The sequence below is a fragment of the Phalacrocorax carbo genome, chromosome 8 (genome assembly GCF_963921805.1).
Source record: "Phalacrocorax carbo chromosome 8, bPhaCar2.1, whole genome shotgun sequence".
In the NCBI taxonomy this organism is placed as follows: Eukaryota; Metazoa; Chordata; class Aves; order Suliformes; family Phalacrocoracidae; genus Phalacrocorax; species Phalacrocorax carbo.
The window spans coordinates 42,584,312-42,604,363 of record NC_087520.1 but is presented as its reverse complement, the minus strand read 5'-3'; the positions used below and the strand labels follow the sequence as shown (position 1 = coordinate 42,604,363).

The 20,052-nt window shown below is 45.4% G+C and overlaps 1 protein-coding gene across 3 annotated transcripts in view; it reads right to left on the bottom strand.

The window, feature by feature from the left end:
• Positions 1–219: 219 nt before the first annotated feature.
• CRISPLD2 (cysteine rich secretory protein LCCL domain containing 2) overlaps positions 220–20,052 on the bottom strand; it is a 31,503-nt gene continuing 11,670 nt past the window's right edge. For all 3 annotated transcript variants that reach the window (XM_064459685.1, XM_064459683.1, XM_064459684.1), the window contains 12 exons: positions 18,796–18,928; positions 18,555–18,670; positions 16,437–16,537; positions 15,343–15,492; positions 14,418–14,478; positions 13,747–13,813; positions 12,626–12,756; positions 12,434–12,477; positions 11,237–11,309; positions 10,486–10,561; positions 5,639–5,772; positions 220–3,643 (listed from right to left, as the gene is read on the bottom strand). In XM_064459685.1, coding sequence (XP_064315755.1) covers positions 3,589–3,643; positions 5,639–5,772; positions 10,486–10,561; positions 11,237–11,309; positions 12,434–12,477; positions 12,626–12,756; positions 13,747–13,813; positions 14,418–14,478; positions 15,343–15,492; positions 16,437–16,537; positions 18,555–18,670; positions 18,796–18,928 — 1,141 coding nt within the window. In that variant the 3' untranslated portion in view covers positions 220–3,588. The remainder of the gene's footprint in view (positions 3,644–5,638; positions 5,773–10,485; positions 10,562–11,236; positions 11,310–12,433; positions 12,478–12,625; positions 12,757–13,746; positions 13,814–14,417; positions 14,479–15,342; positions 15,493–16,436; positions 16,538–18,554; positions 18,671–18,795; positions 18,929–20,052) is intronic.

Genomic DNA, 20,052 nt, shown 5'->3' with positions numbered 1-20,052 from the left:
TTCGGGAAAGGACACATCTTATTCTTGAAGGGGCAAAGGTTGACTTTTAATGCCTGGGTACTGGGTAGTTTTATTTATTTGTTTGTGGAACAGACTCTGCACATCCTGATCTCACTTGGGCTCTCCAGGGGATACTCTAGTCCCCAGGAGTAATCCCAAATAGCTCTTCTAAATTCAACCCCAGCTCTGGCTGATCATTAAAGACAAGGGAAGCATTCATTCTGGGAAGGTTTTATTTCACAAATAATTCAGGAATCAAAAGAAATGGAGGGGGGGAGACACTTTACAATTCTGTATTTAGATAAAAACTATAGTTTATAAACAAACACACAGCCCCTTGAAAAACATGCAAAGGTACACAAAAAAAAAAATTTACAAGAAACTTTTATACATAGGAAGTAAAATACATCATTTTTCATAGAAAAAAAAGCAACTCTATGAACTGGCCCTAAATATTTAGACTGCACAACCGACCAGCTGGAGACTCCTCACCCAACTGTCGGCTGAACGTCTTAAAATGAAGAAATTAATGGAGCCAACGGACCCAACAGCACACCGGCAGCTGGGGAAGCGCCGCCCTTCAGCTTTTGTGCTGGCTGTGTTTTCTGGAGATTCGGCTGTGCCGAGCCAGATGGTCTGCAATGGCAGCGTCTGCACTGGCAGTCTTGGTTTCAAAGATGTATTTATTGGAAAAGAACAACCAGGCAGTATCGGCTTTGCCAGGGGTTTAACCAGACGCTTCAGCAAGGCTACATCTGGGTGCTTCAAGTTGGCACATGCTTACTAATGGGGTCTAAGGAAGAACGGATCTGGTGATATAAAGACGTGCTGCATCTTTAAGAGGCATTGAAATATATTAGGCTGAGAAATGTTTTGGTATCAGAAATAAAATCAGTAAATATTTGGCTAAAAACTGGTACTGTCCCACCTGTATATGAATAGCTAGCACACACGATTGCAAGTAATTGATATATCATGACTGCCTTGGAGGACCTGATCACCCCTAATTCTGGTGGAGGTATGTTTAAATTAATAGCACCCAGGACCTCGAATAATATTTGTTTAGTAAAGTCACAATTTCTCTTTTGTACAACAAATATAAAAATAAACAGATACAGACTTAAATTAACATCAGTTTCTAAAAATCCAAACCAGTTGGCTGAAGATAAAAATATGCAATTGTAACTTGAATTAAGCATTTTAGGATATTTCTGTTGGAACAATAATTCTTCCCTCGCCCCCTTTTCATCAGGTAGATACATCCCAAGCTGTTTGGATTTTTATGTGCTCGCAATAATCCCCTGGAGTTTTCTCCAAGAGCCCTCGCGTTTCTTTCCATCATTTTACAGCATACGCGATTGTCATGGACAGCATATTAGAGGTGGGATCATCCGTTAGCATCGAGGCGTTTTATGTGCAGTCCCATACCTGACTGCATCTCTCGCACTCTCCAATTCAATAAATTGCACTGTGACTACCCTTTGGCCCACGATGGTCATCGATTCATGCTGCAGCATTTAATGGGCTTGAACCAGACCACGTATAGCATAATTATTCACAGTGGGCAGAAACAGGGAAGCCTTATCTCACTGCCAAGGTCTCAAACGCTTCCAACCAACAGCTTTTCTAAGATACGTTCCAGCTGTTTTTACCTAGTAAGAAAAAAAATACTTATAGTTTTCCTATCTGAAGCAAATACTGTACACCTTGGAGGACGATACTATATAAACAATGATGACACAGAGTCATTTCTCTCCGTCCACCCCAAAGGTAGGTTTGCTGTGCAGCACTTCTGGAGACCACGCAAAGCACCTCTAATTTCATATTTTACAAAAGGTCTCTTACCAGATTCAGATTTCACAGAGAAAGAAACCCCATTCATGAGACAAACTGAGTGATAAAAAGTCATTTTCGTGCTGATTTCATGGTGTTTACAGAATTAAAGAAGTGCTTAATCATTATAAATCTTTTTTTTTTTTGGTCTGTGTTTTGAAACAGCTTGAAGAGATGGCTTTTATATCTGTCTAGATTAAACCAAACATAGCCTGAGCATAAAAGCAGCTATGAGACATCTGCCAAATAGAGGGAAATATTTTCCCATTTGTTACACAATTCTACAATCAAATTATTGAGCAGAAGGACTCTGCAGTTACAAGAACTGAAGAACTGAAGTTTACGTTGCCTTCTCATGAGTAATGAAGTTACTGCATCAAAAGACAACCCGATTTGTGTTTAGGCCAATTCTAAAAATTCATTTCCAATATAAAGCAGAGAATACCCTTCTGTCTTAAAGAGCAGGTCACGCTAGGCTCTTCTCTTGGCTTTGAAATGCATTTGGATGCATGTTGAGACATAAATAATGAAATATTAAACAACATCGTTACAACACCTATGGGTTTTACAAAACATACCGTCCTGGATGACAAATGCTCATGGGTAAAGCGTTTACACTGAAAGTTGAGATTGTTGGTGTCACAAAATGAACAGGAAAAATTCCTCTCCCCCGATTTATGCCATAGCTTTTGTCTCAGAACTGCACACATCACATGGAGCTTCACGAAGGTGAAGTGAACATGCTTCCTATGGATGCAACCATTCCTAGCAGAAATAAGGTTAACTTTATCACTACTTAGCTACTACAGATAAAACAACCAGCACTGCTGTATAAAACAATACACTGCATGTAACTGAAATTCTATTTGAAATGGTGTGTAGTATAGGATGAGATGTGCCAGCACAGGAGCCCCGATACACTGACTGCTCATAGGTCGACAGACTTGCAAAATACCTGCGAATGTTTGACCAGCAAACACTAAACCTGCTCTTTGGATTATCTGGTGGCCTCATTTTCTTCAGCGAGGATCTCTGCCACCATTTCATGCCCTACTCCAGTCCCCAAGAAACCTTGATGTCCAGCTGACAGGAACGTCCTCTCCCCAGACGTGACACCATCGTACAACGTGGCCTAGCGCGATGCCCCAGCAGCCGTACACAGCAGCGCTGATGCATGCCACCTTGTTGGGAAAATACCAAATTTGCTCTCCTTCCGCACAGAAAACATCAAACATGCACAAAACCACTCTATCAAAGCCCAGCCTCTCCTCAAAAGATGCAACTTTTAAAACAGATTCTCATTTCAAAGGGTCCAGCGCCTGGACAGTCGCTCACTTCTGAGTCTGCTCAGCAGTGCGCATCCTCGCGCCCATCGCAGTAGATGCTTCACCCCCTAAAAACGCCACCCAGGGCCAGGCCGAGATCCCTACGTCTGTGGTACACTGAGCCACCGCCGTTCTGTGTAGCACACCTCTCGTAAATTGAAAGTTAGAACAGTTTATCATTGCTGAATGCCCCTACAGAAACAGAAACACGAAAAGATAACAACGCTGAACGGGTGCGATGAGATGCGAACAGCTGAGTCAGAACCTGGTGTCTTTTTTTTTTTTTTTTTCTCTTTTCTTTTTTTTTTAAAATCCCTGAAAGAGATCGGCAAGGAGGGTACGGTCAGAGCTGATGCCGTCAGAGGAGCCTTCCTGTCTCTGGAGATCAACAGAGCGCTCTCCCAAAGAAACCTGCACCTTCCCTGGGAATTTACTGCTTCACAGCAAAAATTCGGAAAGCGTTGCCATCTGAAGGGTTCTTCAAGCTGGAGGGAAAAAAATAAAGAAAAAAAAAAAAACCATATAATGAACCGAACGCAGGCACTGCAGGACCCAAAGTGTGACAGGCTACAGGTAACTCTGAATTTCTTTGGGGTGCACGCTGACTCTGTGCTGATGTGGTCCCACCAGAAACAGGCAAAAGAGAAAGGATAAAATCAAGAGGAGGCAAAAATCAACGAGTCCACTTTTATTTTACCACTTTCCATCCAAATCTACAGTGCTAGTGCCAACAAAAGGAGCTGGGAAGCAAAAGCCTCTCTTACAGTACTAGCTTTTATCCAAGGAACACTGTGCTCCCTTATGCAGGGATTCAGGCATAAAGAGGAACATGTTTTCCTAAAAACAGTTGTCAAATAGGCTGGCAGGTTCCCAGGGCCTGTCTGGCCCCTCTCCTGGTGCTGGCAATGGCAGTAGCCGGCTCAGCTCACATTAAAAGACAATAAGTATGTATATTCATTTTCGGTCTGCAGAGGTGCCCCCAACAGCTCGGACTCCAGGCTGCTGGGGGTGGCTGTGTGCATGGGGGAAAGGGGTCTCTTCTGTTCCCAGCCCTTATTCCTTCGGCCCTGCTGGGCTGCAAAACCTCAGGAAAAAGGCAAAAGTTCACATTCCCGCAAAATAAACATTCCAACGGGGGTAAAGGCCCGGTAAATCTCAAAGGCAACCCTTTCCAGTACCTGTCTGGGTACGTATCTTTACCAAAGGTTATTTCCAGTGTCCTAAAGGTTTTCACCCTCATCTTTGAAAAGATATTTCACTGTCTAGTGAATCTCACAGCATGAAGGTCCTCCTTACTGCCAAGTGTAAATAACACTTTCCAAACCTTCATACTCATCCCTGCTGCGAGAACGTCTTTGGTTTCCCTCACCTCCCAGATCAGCACCTGGTGCTCATATTGCATGTCACTGCTAGCAGTAGAGTTTATTCTTAGTTAGGGCAGAGTTTGCCATCCAAGTAATGGGTTGTCTGTTAGTATAAAAGATGAGCAAAAGCAAGACAGAAATAGAAGAAAACTCATAGGAACAGGAGGTTTGTCACCTAAATCCAATCTACCGAATTGCAAATCACAGAACTGCAAAATGCTGACCCTGACAGGTCTATACGAAAGAAGCCCATGTTTAATGCCTATCGATTTCCTGGCTTAGTCTATTTTTATTTTCTGAGTTGCTCTATGGCACTCTGGGATATCCATTATTAGAATAAAAACAGGAAACTTTTTTAATTTCTTATGATAATTATAAAAGATGAACTACATAGAACAGACAGGACCACGTTAGCAGTGACCAAAATCCCCCAGAATAGTGGGAAATTCTGTTTGAAAATCAATACCATCACCACAATATCTGAAAAAAATACATCACAGACTGAAACAGAAGTTTCAAAATTAGAAAGGGCCGAAGGAGCCACGACTCAATCATTGCGATCATCTGGAGGTGCAGGATTTTGGAAGCACTGATTTGCGATTGTACACCGAAACCAGCAAGGTTAGGTCAAAAGAAACTACAAAATAATACACGGTTGGTAATCCCGTCTTTAAAACCTGTTTGATCTTCTCTCTGTATGTTAATTTACTCATGCTTCTTTCAGAGAGAACAGAAGAAATCAGTTAACAAACACACCCCACACCCCAGAATTTAAAGGAAAATCCCATTCTAAGCCCCAAAGCATGGGCCAGGCTGAAAGCTGTGAAATACCTGTGCTGCTTTTTCAGTGTGATAAACACATAGAGCAAAATGCATTAATACGGACTCATACTGTAATAAAATAAAACAAGGCCTAACAAATATTTCATTCCTTTCACCCAATCGGGAAAGCAGCTACTGACAGCACACTCATTTGTTTGCACCCCGAAATTCAGTGACACCGTTAAGCCACGTATTTCCAATCCACCAGCCCTTCTGGCTGATACCTGCTGACTTTGACATAGAGTTGAACACACGGTTGGATATAAGAGAAAAGTACAAAGAGAAGAATCCCACCTCTCAGACTGGACTCCGTTCTTTAAGGAGCCAACATAACTTTTCTTCTTTTCTACAGGCATCACGTCCACAAAACCACCTGTTTCATCTGGAATGACTCCTGCGTGCACTGCAGTTTTGCAGATACTGGAGCTCTGAAAAATATTGAATTATTTTGACTTACAAACTGTCTATATTTTATAGCTGGAGATTTACCCTCTCCATTAGCAACAAGGAAAACCAGGGAATAAAAAAAGATGAGTGGAATGAAAGAGCTATGAAACAATTCTGTCCTTCTTATGGACAGACTAGGGATAAGAGATGCCATGGAACTGATCTTGCAGGTCATAAGCCCCAGCAGCAACTGCGAAAGCAAAAGGTCTGGAAGGAGATCTACCACCACCGCAGAGGACAAGCAGCCTTTCCACCACTCCCTTCCGTGGCGGAGCTGCTCCTGGGAGATTATCCAGAGCCAAAGCTGAACTGAGGACAACTTTCCAGCCAGCGCCTCTTGGGTCTGCACCAGAGAAACTGCTGCAGTGAAACGCTTGCTAGTGACCAGCCACCTCAGCAAAGTTTATTCACCCAGCAGCTTGAAAGGCAGACCCTTTTCCTGAATTAAGGTGAGTGACCACCAACTATCCAGTTTACATCCTTCTTTCTGGGAAAAGCAGAAGGACTGCGCCCATCGAGTGGCGTAGTTTTTGGACAGGCATCGCCCCGTAAGACAACACCGAGTACGGAGGGAGATTAGCATTTCTGAAAAGACTAAGGCTTCCCTACTGCACACCGCGCCGTTACCCTGCTCTCCAAGATGTGCAGAGTCAGAAGAGCTGCAGGAACACAAAACACTAACAACTGATGACTAAGCTCCGAAAGCATCCAGAAAAGAGAGCAAAAGAAGAGAAGGCTTAGGCGTAGTATAAACTTGGCTGCCAACCCTCTAGAGGATGTACATACAGCAAGCTGGAATAATAAAAAGCAAAAACTAGCTTTGCCCAAGGGAACTGCAGCAGGTAAAAATCCCAACCCGGTAAACTCCCTGATCGCTAAAAAATCAAAACTACCACAAAACCAGTGCCAAGGGCCAGCGTTGCCGTCACATATGTACAATACAGACCGTGCTGTTTCATTCTTGCAGCCATATATGGCAGGTTTGCTTTGTCTCCTATATATTTATCACTTTGGATGGCCTATCTCTTGGCAGCTCTCTGACTTTGGAGTGCCAATTTGGTATTTTGCTTCTATATATGGTCAAGGGAGCAAGGGAACGTTGTGTTTGGAAGATATCCTGTGAATTCACCCTAATATGTGGTGGGAAATCTGTAAAGCTAAAATTGGCTCATAAAATTAAACCGTCCTGAATCAATTTGCAACACTGTCCACTGGGAGACATCCGAAACGATGTTCTTTTCAAGGCATTCCTGGTTTTTTCCAGGACTTGCTGTTCTGCCGCTTACTCAAAGCTTGGACCAACAGGCTTTTTAGTGCTTTACCCCAAACCTCCCCTTATCACTGTTGGATTACAGCCCTCTCACATCCCAGGCCGGGCTCTGCTTTGATGAATGGATTGCAGAGCGTTTGGAAGATGAGGCATTACAAGAATAAGGCCTTCCCCTCAAATCCAGACATGCAACAGCTGCAGGGACAACGCAACGGCTTCCCACGGTGTAGCCCCTTGGGATGCTCTGAGAGCATTTGCAGACAAAGTGGACGCTGAGGCCTACCCCATAAAGTGACAATACTTTTTATCATGGGCTATTAGCAATAGCCTGGGACTATGAGTTTGATCATCCATCATTTCCTCATTAGTGGGACCGGTTTAACCATTAAGTGCGTATCTCCTGAGAGCTGAGCCACCCAACTTGGTTTGCTCTGGTGATAAAAGTCAGCCTCGTTATGTAGGTGATCTATCCTCCTCCAAGGAACTACTGCACAGCTGTGGGTAAAAGACCTTATCTCAAGAGCAGAGAATCGTTTTCTCTTGAAGAGAGAAAATGTTAGCTCGATAGGGCTCCTGAGCAGGGATGGGGATGGGTTTCCCTTGAAGTCTTATGTCACACTAGAAGTCCGAGTGACAAATGACAGTGTCTTGTGAAACTTAAAAGCTCTTTTACAGCCTTGATAAAGACCCTCAGGTGTTCGCACAGCTCCAGCATCACCCAGAACTGGTCCTGTCCACACCAGCAACACCTGAGTTTTATTTCCTAGGCACAATCACATGCTCATAGATTTTTAATGTAATTTTTTTTCCAATTATTTTTCCCCCCAGTTACACGGCAGCATAAAGAACTTTGCTGCAATGTGCCACCAGGGAAAAGAGGCAACGAATTTTCTGTTCCCCAGCCAGCTGCTTCTCACTACTAATTTCAGCACTGGAAGGCTGTTGGATACGTTCCCCCCACGTGCTGCTTCCATCTGCAAACCCTGCATGCAGCCAGCTAGCCTTTCTCACCAAAAAGTAATTCTAGTCACTGGAAAGACCTGGCATTTGGGCATGAACCTCTCCCATAGCATATTTTCTTGCATTTTGTCCATTTACCCCAAATTTTAAGGCTCTTTTACGCCCCTGTTCCACAGTATTACTAATTTCACCATGGACAATTTCCTGCACTGCTTTTTAAAGCAAAGTCTGCCAATATCTCTTTGTGCTTTAAGCCACCAGGTCTAACCCGGAGATAATCTTATAGCCACACAATCCAAGATAATCTTATAATGATGAGGGAAAATAAACCAATCAGAATGCATTTAAAGCGGGTAGAAATCCCTTAACACAAACCGAGCTAGTGGCACTTACCACCCCTGAATAAAATCAGACTTATCTCATAAAAGCTGCCAATCCTTCATGTCACAGCTTTGCTCTTCATGGCAAAACAAACTTTCACATGCCGTCCTGGGACGATGTAAATGCAAACGCTATCTCGGGCCAAAAGCACAGCGAAGCAGGTTGGTACCCAGGCTAGCCAAGCATTTTTGTTATCACAGCTTGGACTATCAAATCCTTACCTGCCAGAGCATTTAGCAAATGGATGCTTTGGAGAAGGTGCTAAAAGGCCAGTGGGCACTGCAGGGAGTGCAGACTGGAAACAGGGCAAGGCGCTTCTTTTTTCTTTTAGATAACTTATTTAAGACCACACAGTTGCAGCACAAGTCCCCCCAGGGCCATGAAGGTGCCACTCTAGCCGTGAAGGCAAAGGGCCCTCCTTAGAAGGGCAGCACTTGTCTCATCCAGCTTATTCTCCACTTTAATCACTCCTTGGCCGCAGGCTCGGGTTAATTCACAGCATCCCCTCCCGGCGGGCACCCTGCACAGCTCCCTGGGAGAAGCCTTTGCCCCAGCTCTCCCTGCACGGCACGCGTGATTCTCCTGTCAGCTTTCCAGCCCGAGCATTGCCCAGCATCAATACCTCTCCCTTTGCAGCACGTTTCACAGCCTCCTCACGCTCCTTTTTCTCAGCTGGTTTCACCTGCTTTGCTACCAGTCTCACACTCTCATAAAAACCTAATTGCTTTCCCTATTACAATTCGTACAGTAGTCCAGACAAAGGTTCACCAAACCCTCTAGCAAGTGGCCACATACTTTTCCCGCCCCCCCCCTATTTTATTTTCCTCCCAAATCACAGTCCGTGCCCCCATTTATGAAACAATACCCAGGGGGTATGGTAGGAAATGGAGCTTGAGATTGATTAAAGGCCACTAATCCTTTTGCGTCAGTACAAATCAGGAAACAACGCCAGCGTGGGATGCTGGGCCTCGCCTAATACCCTTGTAATCGCAGGCCCTGTTCGGGGGTAATCTGAGGTACTTTTGTCCTCAGTAAAAGAGAGAAAACTTTTTCCCATATCCTGCAGGTCAGAGCATGCACAGGGGCAGGTACTGCAGGGTGGCAGCTGCCCGATGAATTTGCATGTGAGCTAGTCTAGGCTAACCTGTTTGTGCAGCTCTACCTTGAAAAAAAACGGGTCTTGAGTAAAATAAAAAAACAGGGGGTTTGAAAAATTGCTTTCACAACAGCTTGCCCCAAATTAATGGAGGATTTCTGCAGGATGTTTTTTCTCTGGAGTCTGCAAATGTCCACACCAGCCCCGAGCTGGGGGTCCATGATCTGCTGACTGCTTCCCCCAGGCTTTCAGAAAGCACATTGCTATAGGCTACACACTGGCCAGGGAGCTGGCGTTTCTAAAGACAATCTCCAACAGGGGGAAAAAAAAAAGAAAAAAGAGACATCCACAAATGGAAAAACATTGAAACCCAGTTTTTAGAGGCCTAATATTAAGAGATTTTCAAAAAATGACTCTTTGCCTAGTTTTAGCATCAAGTCTCTACTCATCCCCATGAGCAGAGTTTAGAAAAACAAACCAATAAAACCAACTCGCATGCTTTCTTTCCACTGCTCTGTGCTGCATCCCCACTGCTCAAAAACGCTGTTCGGCTCCCGGAAAGAGGAAGACAGGGAGGGGGAACAAAATCTATTTTTGCTAACTGCATAATGTGATGGCATATCATCAAATCCCTTTGGTGCTCGTCTGTAGATCCCAAAACACTTTGCAAAGGCAGATAAGCGCTACTGTCATTTCACAGCCGTCACCCCTAAGGCACGGGGCGGTTCAGTGACCTGCCCAAGTCCATAAGAGTAAGTCAGTGCCGGAGCGCGTAAGGGCTCCCCAAGCCCATTGACCCCAGCCCAGCGTGGCAGCTGGTGCACTTTTCTGGTGCTGCTTCTTCCTTCATCCCCACCTACCCCATCCCCGCATTGTAATGATCACAGAGAGAGTTTGATTGCCTTCCCTAAATCGCCGAGTATGACCCCAGCTCTGCGATACGGATGTTGTGACAGAGGGGGTCATCAGGAAAAGGGGCGTACTCACGTCTGCATACACGTTTGTGCCGAACACCGGCGCCCAGTACGATGGCTCGTCTTTACAGTGGGCTGGACAATAAATCCTAGAAAACAATTTATTCATACTTATTCTCTATAAGGCTCAACAGGAAAGCAAGCTGCATTCTTGGGAGATTTCAAGTGCCTGCATCTGGTCTGCAGGTGGCAACAGTGAATTTAATTATTTGTTCCCCTCAGATGACATTTGGTAGTTGCTGCAGAACTGCAAATAGAAGGGTTTAGACCAGTGAAACAGGGATTGGTCTTTTTTGACATTTTCAAAGGGGAGCACCTATATATTTGCACAACGCTGCGCAGGTACTTGTTTGCGTGTGTTTGTGCCCCCCCTGTCCTGCCACGACTTGCACCTGCGCAAGTTCTTCCATGTTTTAAGGTGGAAAGGAAAACCACATCCAAAGACCAGCAAGTGCAGGAGAATACAGACAGCATGCGGAGTTGCACGCTCATACATCGGGGTGCGCTGAGACGGGATCGCGTAGCCTGACTTACACGTTACTGAAGCCATCCATGGATGGACATGAATTTTCTATCGTGATGCCAAGAAAAGCACAGTGGCCGAAGGAAACGTTATATTCCCAACCCCTTCTTCCAGTTCATCTGGTATAATCAGCTCCATTCCTGCTAGCCCTCAGATTTGGGGACCTCAGCATCCTCCACCCTCAGAGCAGAGCGGGCTTAAGCTGAACATAAGCAGGCTCATGCTCGTGGCACGCAGTTACCTTGGGCAATGGGTGGCCGGCTTTTTGAACTGGCACAGCTCAGCTACTGTAGCATAGCAATCCAGCGTCTGTGCTGCGGAAATAAATATGGAAAGGCAAATTACTAGACCTAATAGCTCGGGCAGCTGCAGAAAACACAAGTCACAGCCACGCAACGCATCTGGTGAAACCCGCGTCCAGCTGAGGGCACCAGGAGGAAGGCCGCTCGCTCCTTTACCAGCGGCATGCACCCAGGAGAGGGCTAACCAGCTCTCCAGCAGAAATCCTACTACCATACTACAAGGTGGCCTTAAAAAGGTCACAGCTTTCAAAAGAGAAAAGCAGCTGACCCACAAGACAGTGTATTTTTGCTGCAGCTCCAGACATGGGGAGGTTGAGATCAGATATTAGGAAAAATGTCCTCACTGCCAGAGTGGTCGGGCACTGGCACAGGCTGCCCAGAGAGGTGGGGGAGTCACCGTCCCTGGGGGGTTTCAAAAACCATGCAGACATGGCACTTGGGGCCATGGTTTAGGAGGCCTTGGTGGGTGGGGTTGATGGTTGGACTTGTTGATCCTAGAGGTCTTTTCCAACCTTAATGATTCTATGGAGTCCAAATAACCTAACACCTATAGTTTTCCCTGAAACTGGCTCAAGTGGATCTAATCAAATGATGATTACCTGTAGGAGGAAGAATTATTCAAAGACATTCAGAAAGTGGGAACCATTTAAAAAGTAGAACTCCGCAGTATTTATCTTTATGCTCATCATAAATATAATGAATCTCCATATAAACTAATTTCATATGTATTATGTGTTTCATTATATTACTGCACTATCAGGATTTATTCAGTGTTCACACTAGACTGAGGCTTTCATACAAATACGGCTCATCTTCCATCACCTTACTATCAGCAGCTTGTGACACTGCAGCTGATGTTTGCACCCGACCATGATCCATCACCAGGAGATGCTGCTGGAAATGGCCCGTTATCACCTTTTTCTGTACCTTCCTCCGAGATACCCACAGAAAAATGAGGTGGTTGATGGTGGAATTGCCCATAACGGGTGATGGATCGCCATGCTAGGGTTTAGCTGTGGTACTGAACCATTTGACATGACCACTTAAAACAACACTGAGCACTGTAAGGAACGATGTTTTCAAGTATCCCATAAAACTCTAGCAACAATGGTTTCATCTCAGCTTTTAAAACTTACTTGTGACTTTGGAAACCATGAATGCATTTGAAGGCTTACTTTTCCTGCAAAACAAGCAAACAAAAACATTTATTAAAAAAATAAGCATACTATAATTACTTGACTCACTATGTCTACATATGAGTAACAAAGATGACTGAACATCGGCTTATATTTAAAGCAAATACAAAACCTTTTTAATGAAGGCAGTACCTAAAAGACTCCACACCGTTCCTGGTAGACTTCACAAAAGTCAGCGTCCTCCCCATCCTCGTGATATCAACCAGTCCCCCCTTATTGTCCAGGATGCCGTAATGAATTGCAGCACGACATATGCTTGATGACTGACAAGAGTACAAACACAAACAGTATGTGAAATAAATCTCATCCACGGAGCAACGCTGACCAGCCGCTGTGCAAAAAACGAAGAAGAAATGAAACCACCACCAAAGGGCCAAATGGAAAATAAGCTGAGTGCACTCCTTTGGAATCTGGTTGTTAAATCTTACTGTCCCAACACAGCCTTATTTTATATTATAAGATTATTATTATTGTTGTTGTTATTATTATTATTATTTTAAGCACTGCCTGGTTGAATGGCAAGCTTCTTTAAAAATAACAAAACCTTACATTTATATAAAATTTAGAAGAAAAAACAGCATTGGAAATTAACGACCAGTATGAAACATTTCCAGTTCTCAAAATATTCAAAGCCAAAATATTTCTGCTTAAACCACCTGGAGGAGGCGGCTGTCTGCAATCTCAGAAGCTGCAGGGCAAAGATGTATCATGGGCGATGCAGTCATGCACCAACAGTCAGAATGGGGAAAGCAAACAGGCTTTCACACAAACACCCTTTTATCTTCAATTTTTCATCACCCCAAAAGTAGTTTTGATGGGAAAACGGTGCCATACTTAATTTATAAATAATCTTGTTAAGTCAAGTTCCAGCAAATCAGCCCAAGATTTTATTTAGTTACGACATTTAACAGTGTTTTTCATGTAAAGTTTCTGTTTGGCATGGCAGCTGCCCACATTAAAGAAGACATCTTTGCAAAAGCTGTCTATTGATCCCCATCCCTCGCTTTCCAGGGGTTTCATCGCACATTAAGGGCATTCATGACAAAATCAAGTCTGGAATCACTTCGCCTGCTTCTTTTTTTCATCACTAAGTTGAGGAAAATACAGATAATCTTGTACTAGCACCATTTTACAGCACCACAACTGGAGAATACGAAAAGCCAAATTACACTAGAATTGTTGGCATTTCCCATTTCTGTTATTACCGCTAGCTCCCCACAAATTACATCGACGAGCTATTAAAAGGTACTTACACTCTCATAATAAAATGTTCCAAAGATCTTTCCCTTACTGTACAAGCAGCCAGCTGGGCACAAATACCTAGTAAAGATATATATCTTTGAGGGTGGCAAAAAAACAATTCAACAAAAACAGACTTTGACTCTATTTCATTTAATAGTCATTCCATTCATTTCACGTAACTCTTCCATTTAAAAACAAGATTGCAAAATAGCTACTTTTTAAAACAGTTCCTCCACCCTCCTTAAAAGCCCGACCAATATTTAGATTCTGTGGATTTGGTTTTTCTCCAAGTGATAAACTGTCCCGTTCTTTGCAGAAACCTTAACCAGAAGTTCTTGACTGGCTGGGAAGGGACAAGCCATGAATTATTGGTCTGGCTTGGACAGCGGTGGAATGCTTGAAAAAGGTTCAAAAATGACTCTGCCAAATTTTATTAAACAGTTTTGGACACCTGGAACTGTGGGGCATCATGGCTGAGTAAAATAAACTGAGTCACCTTATTGCTAGGCTTGGCTGAAGGCTTTGTGTTAAGAGAAATTAAGGCTCTAAAAAAAAAAACCACAGATCTACCTGGATAGTCACAAAAAGTACATAGTATAGCCTATCCCATGTGTGCAAGAACCGGACAATTTTTAGGCCACCTTTTCCCACAGCACCCCGAGAGGTATCAATAAAACACTACCTGTTGCATGTTGAGCCTCTGCATTTGTCTCTCATCTTGGTTTCACAGGTAATGGCTTGTGCTGGGGAGGAAAAAAAGAAAATAAGTATTTCAAAAACGAAAGAGACTGCCCCAGCCCGCTCTCGAGCTACGGAGACGAGGAACCACCGTGTGTCTTTCCTGGAGGTCGTTGGCGCAGCGAGATAAAAATCTTATCACAGACCAACCAGCCTGGAGCAGTTCGTGCCTCTTTAGCCGTTCACCTGAGACAGGTGTCTTTGGAAATATTAGCAAGGAAGAAACATCTGACAGCTAGAGGCTTTGATTTACAGCCTGAGGTCTGCAGCCAGAGCTCTCATTCTCCATTTAATTACAGACTCTCGAGATGCTGGTAGATAAACTTGAAAAGGATGCGTTGGCTTGCCTCACCTTGTTTTCGCAATAAGTCTCTTTTAATTAACAGCGATTAGAAGACAACTGAGGAAGTACTACCAGCTCCACAAATAGCTTCAGAAATCTTCCCAAGCAAGAAATAAAAAGGAAACAAATTTAAAAAATAAAAACCCAAAAGCTGCAAAGGAGTTTACCCAGATTTACTGCTGAGTGTAGGGTATTTCAACTGGGAAATAAACCCAATATTTCCTAAAGCGATTACTGATCTGGGGACCTTTGGTTCGTCAGTAGTTCCTTGAGATGTCTTCAAAGAACAAATAACCATTGCAGATTGATGTGCGGAAGGCACGAGTGGCTTTTGAAAGCTTTGCTCCCCACTTCTGGCAGACGTCTGCTATAATTAACAGCAAGTTTTCACACAGATTACCTCCCCCTCCACTCAAGCATCCTCCCACTTATATTTTTCCCCAAGCCCCCTCATCGCTTTCCACACCTTTTCCCATAGAGGTGCTTTAAAACTTATAGGAAATGAAAAAGAAAGAGGCTGTCTTACTCATGTAGGAGTCCGGGATGGGTTTCATGGGCTTGCTGGGCTTGCTTTTGGGAGGGTAGAATGGCACTGGCTTTTGCTCTGCCGCCTGTGAAATCTCCACTTCGTTAATCTCATCCGTCTCAGGGATGACGGGATCTTCGTAACGGTAATCTTGGTAGAAGAGGGGATTAAAAATAATTACAGTGTTCGCTTTGATGGGGAAGTCAGACAGGTTCATCATTCTGAGAGAGGCAATTTAGTTGGACGAGGATCTGCTTTTAAATAGTTGGAAACTCAAAAATGTCTGCTAAAGGCAGCGCAGGGCTATTGCCAGGGCAGGTGCAGCACCAGGAGGGGAGATCTGCTCCTCTCCTGCTCCCCTGCACACGAAGCGGCGTTTAGACCACCTTATAACAAAGGCTTGAAATGATCCCCACTAACTAGTGAAAAAAAAATATGCTATTTCTTCTTTCCCATACAGCTCTTTCTCTCTGGAGGAAAACACAAATTCGCTGAAAGGCAAATACGCGCTTGCACACGCAAGAAGAGGGGCTGAGTATTTCTTTCAGGAAAAAACGGTCCACGATCCCCTCCTCTCCTCCAGAAAACACGAATCACTATATTCATTTTGTAGCCATGAAACCGAGGTGGGGAGAGGGAAACGCTCTGTCCCCGGCCCCTGAAGGAGCGGGGCAGCCGGCCAAGCTCTGCCCACCCACATCGCCTCCAGTAAGCGCTGGAGAACATTCCCTTCCCAAACAAACCCTGCGAGGACGGGATCGCTCCTGCCCGCAGCCTGCCAGCGCTCAAAATCCCGCTGGAGCTCCCGAGCCAAACCCGTGGAAGCTCAGAGCAGCTCCCCCCCCCCCATCCAAGCACTCGCTCTCAATTTCGCCGGGGAAAATGTGCCGAATCCAAGCTCTAGATTTTAAACAGTTCAGGGCTTTTCGGTTTCAGCGGCAGCCACTGATTTACCACGTGCTGGGATGTTGAAATATTAAGGATGGCTAATTAAAAGGTGCATAAAGCTGCTTCTAATTAAAAGTTTCCAGGCATAAGTTTGCTCCAGCCTTTTCCCCAGCCCAGGAGGGTGCCCCAAACCCCCCACCACGCACCTTTGTAGCAGAGGTTGTTCTGGCAGCCTCCTCCATAGCTCGGCGGGCACTCGGAGCAGGGGCGGCCGGTCTTGTATGGGGCTTCTCCGATCCAGTTGCCCCTGCAAGCACAGGAGCAATGCACACCCATCAGGCACCCAAACGCCCCCCCAAGCCCCTGAGGCTGCCTGGCACTAAGGGAGTGGGGAAAATGGGTGTTTCTGCTGTTCTTATCCTTGGATAAGGGAGTGTAAATGGGGAAAAGATGGCCTGTCCCCACATTTTTCTGTCCCCGTGCTGCCTGTCGTCCTCCAGCAACAGCTCAGCGGGCTCAGGGGCTGCCTGCTTGCTGCCTCCCCTTTGCCCGACGCTTGCCTTCATCTCTCTTGTTCATCAGAGCCACAAGTCTCCCACCGTTTTCTGCAACACCCCCAGGCAGCTGCACGGGCCAGGTTGGAGCACAGCTCCTACCATTTAAAAGCTGCTCCATTTTCCATCCGGAACCATTTCCAGAAAGAAAAACACCAGAAATACGTGGACCCTCACACCAGATCATCTGGGAAACAGAGCAGCGCTTCGCACTCTCTCCTCACCCAACCTGGCATCCTCACGTCCCCAGTTTTGCCTCTGAGGATGTAGAAACTTCACCCTGGCCCAGAGCAACTAAGCAAAGACTAAACAACCAGCCCAGGAAAGCCCCTTGTAAGAAAAATGTTCCTCCTCACTTCACCTCCAAGGTGACATTTTTAGGGGTTTACTTAGATAAACGGCACGCAGTATCGCTTTCCCATTAAACTCCAATAGAAATACCGTGATGTTATGTAAACAGAAGTAAATCAATGGAGTACTGCACTTTCTTTAAGAAACTACCCAAAAACAAAACCCCTTTTTGGCACTCTGTTCTGCAGACTTTAGGGGCTGAGAAGGTCGAAGGAGCCGGACTTCAGCCCATGGCTACGAACCCTTTGGTTATTGCTCTTTCAGCTGTCTCCACCTATAAGGCTAGATGAGGACAATGCACGCTGATGCCAGGGAGAAAAGATTAAGCAGAAACTGCAAAAATAGAGTGTTTTTCCATTCAGCAGCCCCGAATGGATGACGTGCAAATAGCCCAGACCGCTGCGGGAGCTCCACGGGAGACCGTGCGATCCCATATGAGGAGCAGGTTATTAAATCCCACCAAACCAGAAGCATAACAACATCCTCAGTAGGTAACACGGGGAGAGGGGCTTAGACAACCCACCCACAGGGCTCTGCCTGGATCGTGCTATGAGCTGCTGGCTCTGTATCCGCACATCTTATTTCTCTGCGTTATTCTGCCCTGTGATCTCCAGAAGGCAGATGCTCTCCAAGCCACTCCATTTGTATGTAGCGATTTCCCTATTTCATTTTGCTGTTAAGATTTAAATCGCCAAGGACAGAATGGGACTGTTTCTCCTATTAAACGTTAAAGCAGAAAATATTAATTGTCATTGCCAGGGAGGAAACTTCTCCTGGCTGTAGTAGTCAAGAAATGTGATTTTCATTTTGAAATTTAATCAAACCATCAAGTTAACGCCATCAGTCAAGATTTAGCTATTTCACTCTTTTTTTTTTTTTAAGCCACGGGGAGCTCACTGGGTCTGGGATTTATCTCTTCACAGCTCCTTGCTGTGGCCCCCAGCTCGCTCTGCTTCCACCAGCGACCGCTGCAGGGCTGGCTTTTCACGAAGCAGTGGTGTGTTTAAACCAGCAGATTTTACAGGGAGGGGGTGAAAATGTGTCATGATACGGCAGCCTACCTGGCCGCCGGAGCAGCGCTGAGCGGCGTTAACCACCACCCGCTCCCCTCCCACCCTCGAAGCAGGAGGGAGAGCGCAAGCCTCGCTTGGCAGCGCACGCCAGCTCCGTCCTGGCCATCTCCTGCTCCTCCTTCCCGTGGCAGGAACATCAAAGCTCCAGCCTGGCCCCGGCCCCTCATTCAGTTTTCCAGGCAACGCTCAGAAGTCTTGAACCAGCTCTGTGCTGCCGTCTAAAGAGAAAATTTAAAGCCACAACCACCAGTCTAGACTGCCTGAAATCTCTTCCCCAGACCCTGGGCTAGTTAAGCAACCTGCCAGTTTTAGGAAAGCTGGAGAGAGCCCAGCTCATCTGCCTTACTTTGGCGAGTAGTTGCACACCAGGTAGACGGCGTTCTCCCAGATTTCTCCCCAGACGTTCATCTGCTTGCAGACGTTCACGGCACAGCCAATCTTGTTCGTCGTGGCCCAGACTATCTGCAAGTGCAACGTAGTCGTGGAAAATAAGCAAAACTACCCCTCTGCGGGCACACGCTGCAGTGCCAGCTGGGACACGGGGGGATGCAGAGAGTATAGACGCAGAAGCCCTCCGTCTCCTTTACCTGCGTGTAATGCGTGCACATGGAGCCGGTGCACTTCTCGGGGCACCACGGGTTGCACTCATGAGGATACGGGTACGTGTAATCCTTAACTTCATCGTACCAAGACTGGACATGGAAAGCTGGAGACCGGTACCTGGAGGAGCAAAGAGCGGTCACAGCTGAAATCACCAAGGTCTGGTAGAAGTTTTCAAGAAGTACCTGGAGCCTCCTGCCATATTGTAAGCTCACATTTTTTAAATACAAGGTTTGCTAATTTTATATAAAAGTTTCTGAAGTTTCATTCATTGAGAACGCGTTGCTTAAAGAACCCGGTAACGTGGTTTAACAAAGAGAAAAAAACTCACTGAAAACATTAAAGACAATTTTTTTCCCTAAGATTCCCCGTCCGGTCTGACTTTCTGTATTATTTATAGGTTTGACACACTCTTCAAGTGCCACTGACCTGAAATGTCCTCCTGACTTTTCCGCACAACTACAAAAAACTTCTAGTTTGGCGGAAAGTTGTATTTTGAAAGTAAACAGAAGTTAAGGTTTGCCAAACATCTTAAACCAAAAGCCATCGTGTACCTATTTTACCACCGGGCAATTTGCTAAATCTGGAAGTACGCTAGCCGTTAGCACTGTAAGGCCTTTGAAAGCGAGTGGGCTTTTTCACGCTCACATCACACCAAGGGCTGGTGCAGAACAGTTGGTGCAGCGCACACGTACCCCACCTTTTACTGCAGCTATCCCCCTCTGCACCGCGTCCCCTCGTGCGCTGCACGTACGCTGTGCGAGCTACGCACCAGACGTTGCAGCTGTGGCAGCGCTGACGCTGCTCGGGCGGTTTGGGGGAACACAAGTGGTGTCAAAGCTACCCGCGGGGCTCACTTGCGTTTTGCACGCAGCGAGCAAACAGAGCAATCTGCAAATTCTGTATCAAAGCCGAGCGGTGCTTCAAACCCACGGCTTTTTATTGCTTTCAACAGCTCACACGAAGCAAGCGGCCAGAAATACAAATGATATCATTACCAACTGGAGTTTGTTCTTTCAGCCAACTCTTCATTAAAAGTCAGTCATTAGAAGTATTTTAAAAACGTTAATCTCATGATGTCATTGAGTGAATACTTTCCGAATCCTATTTTACCGGAGAGGAAATTGAGGCAATCAAGTTATGGCCCATTCCTGAAAAAACTGAGATAAATCTGATTTCTTTTTCCTCTCAGTGACTGCAAAGGGAGGGAGACCGGATCTGCCTCCATCAGTAACCCATGGCCA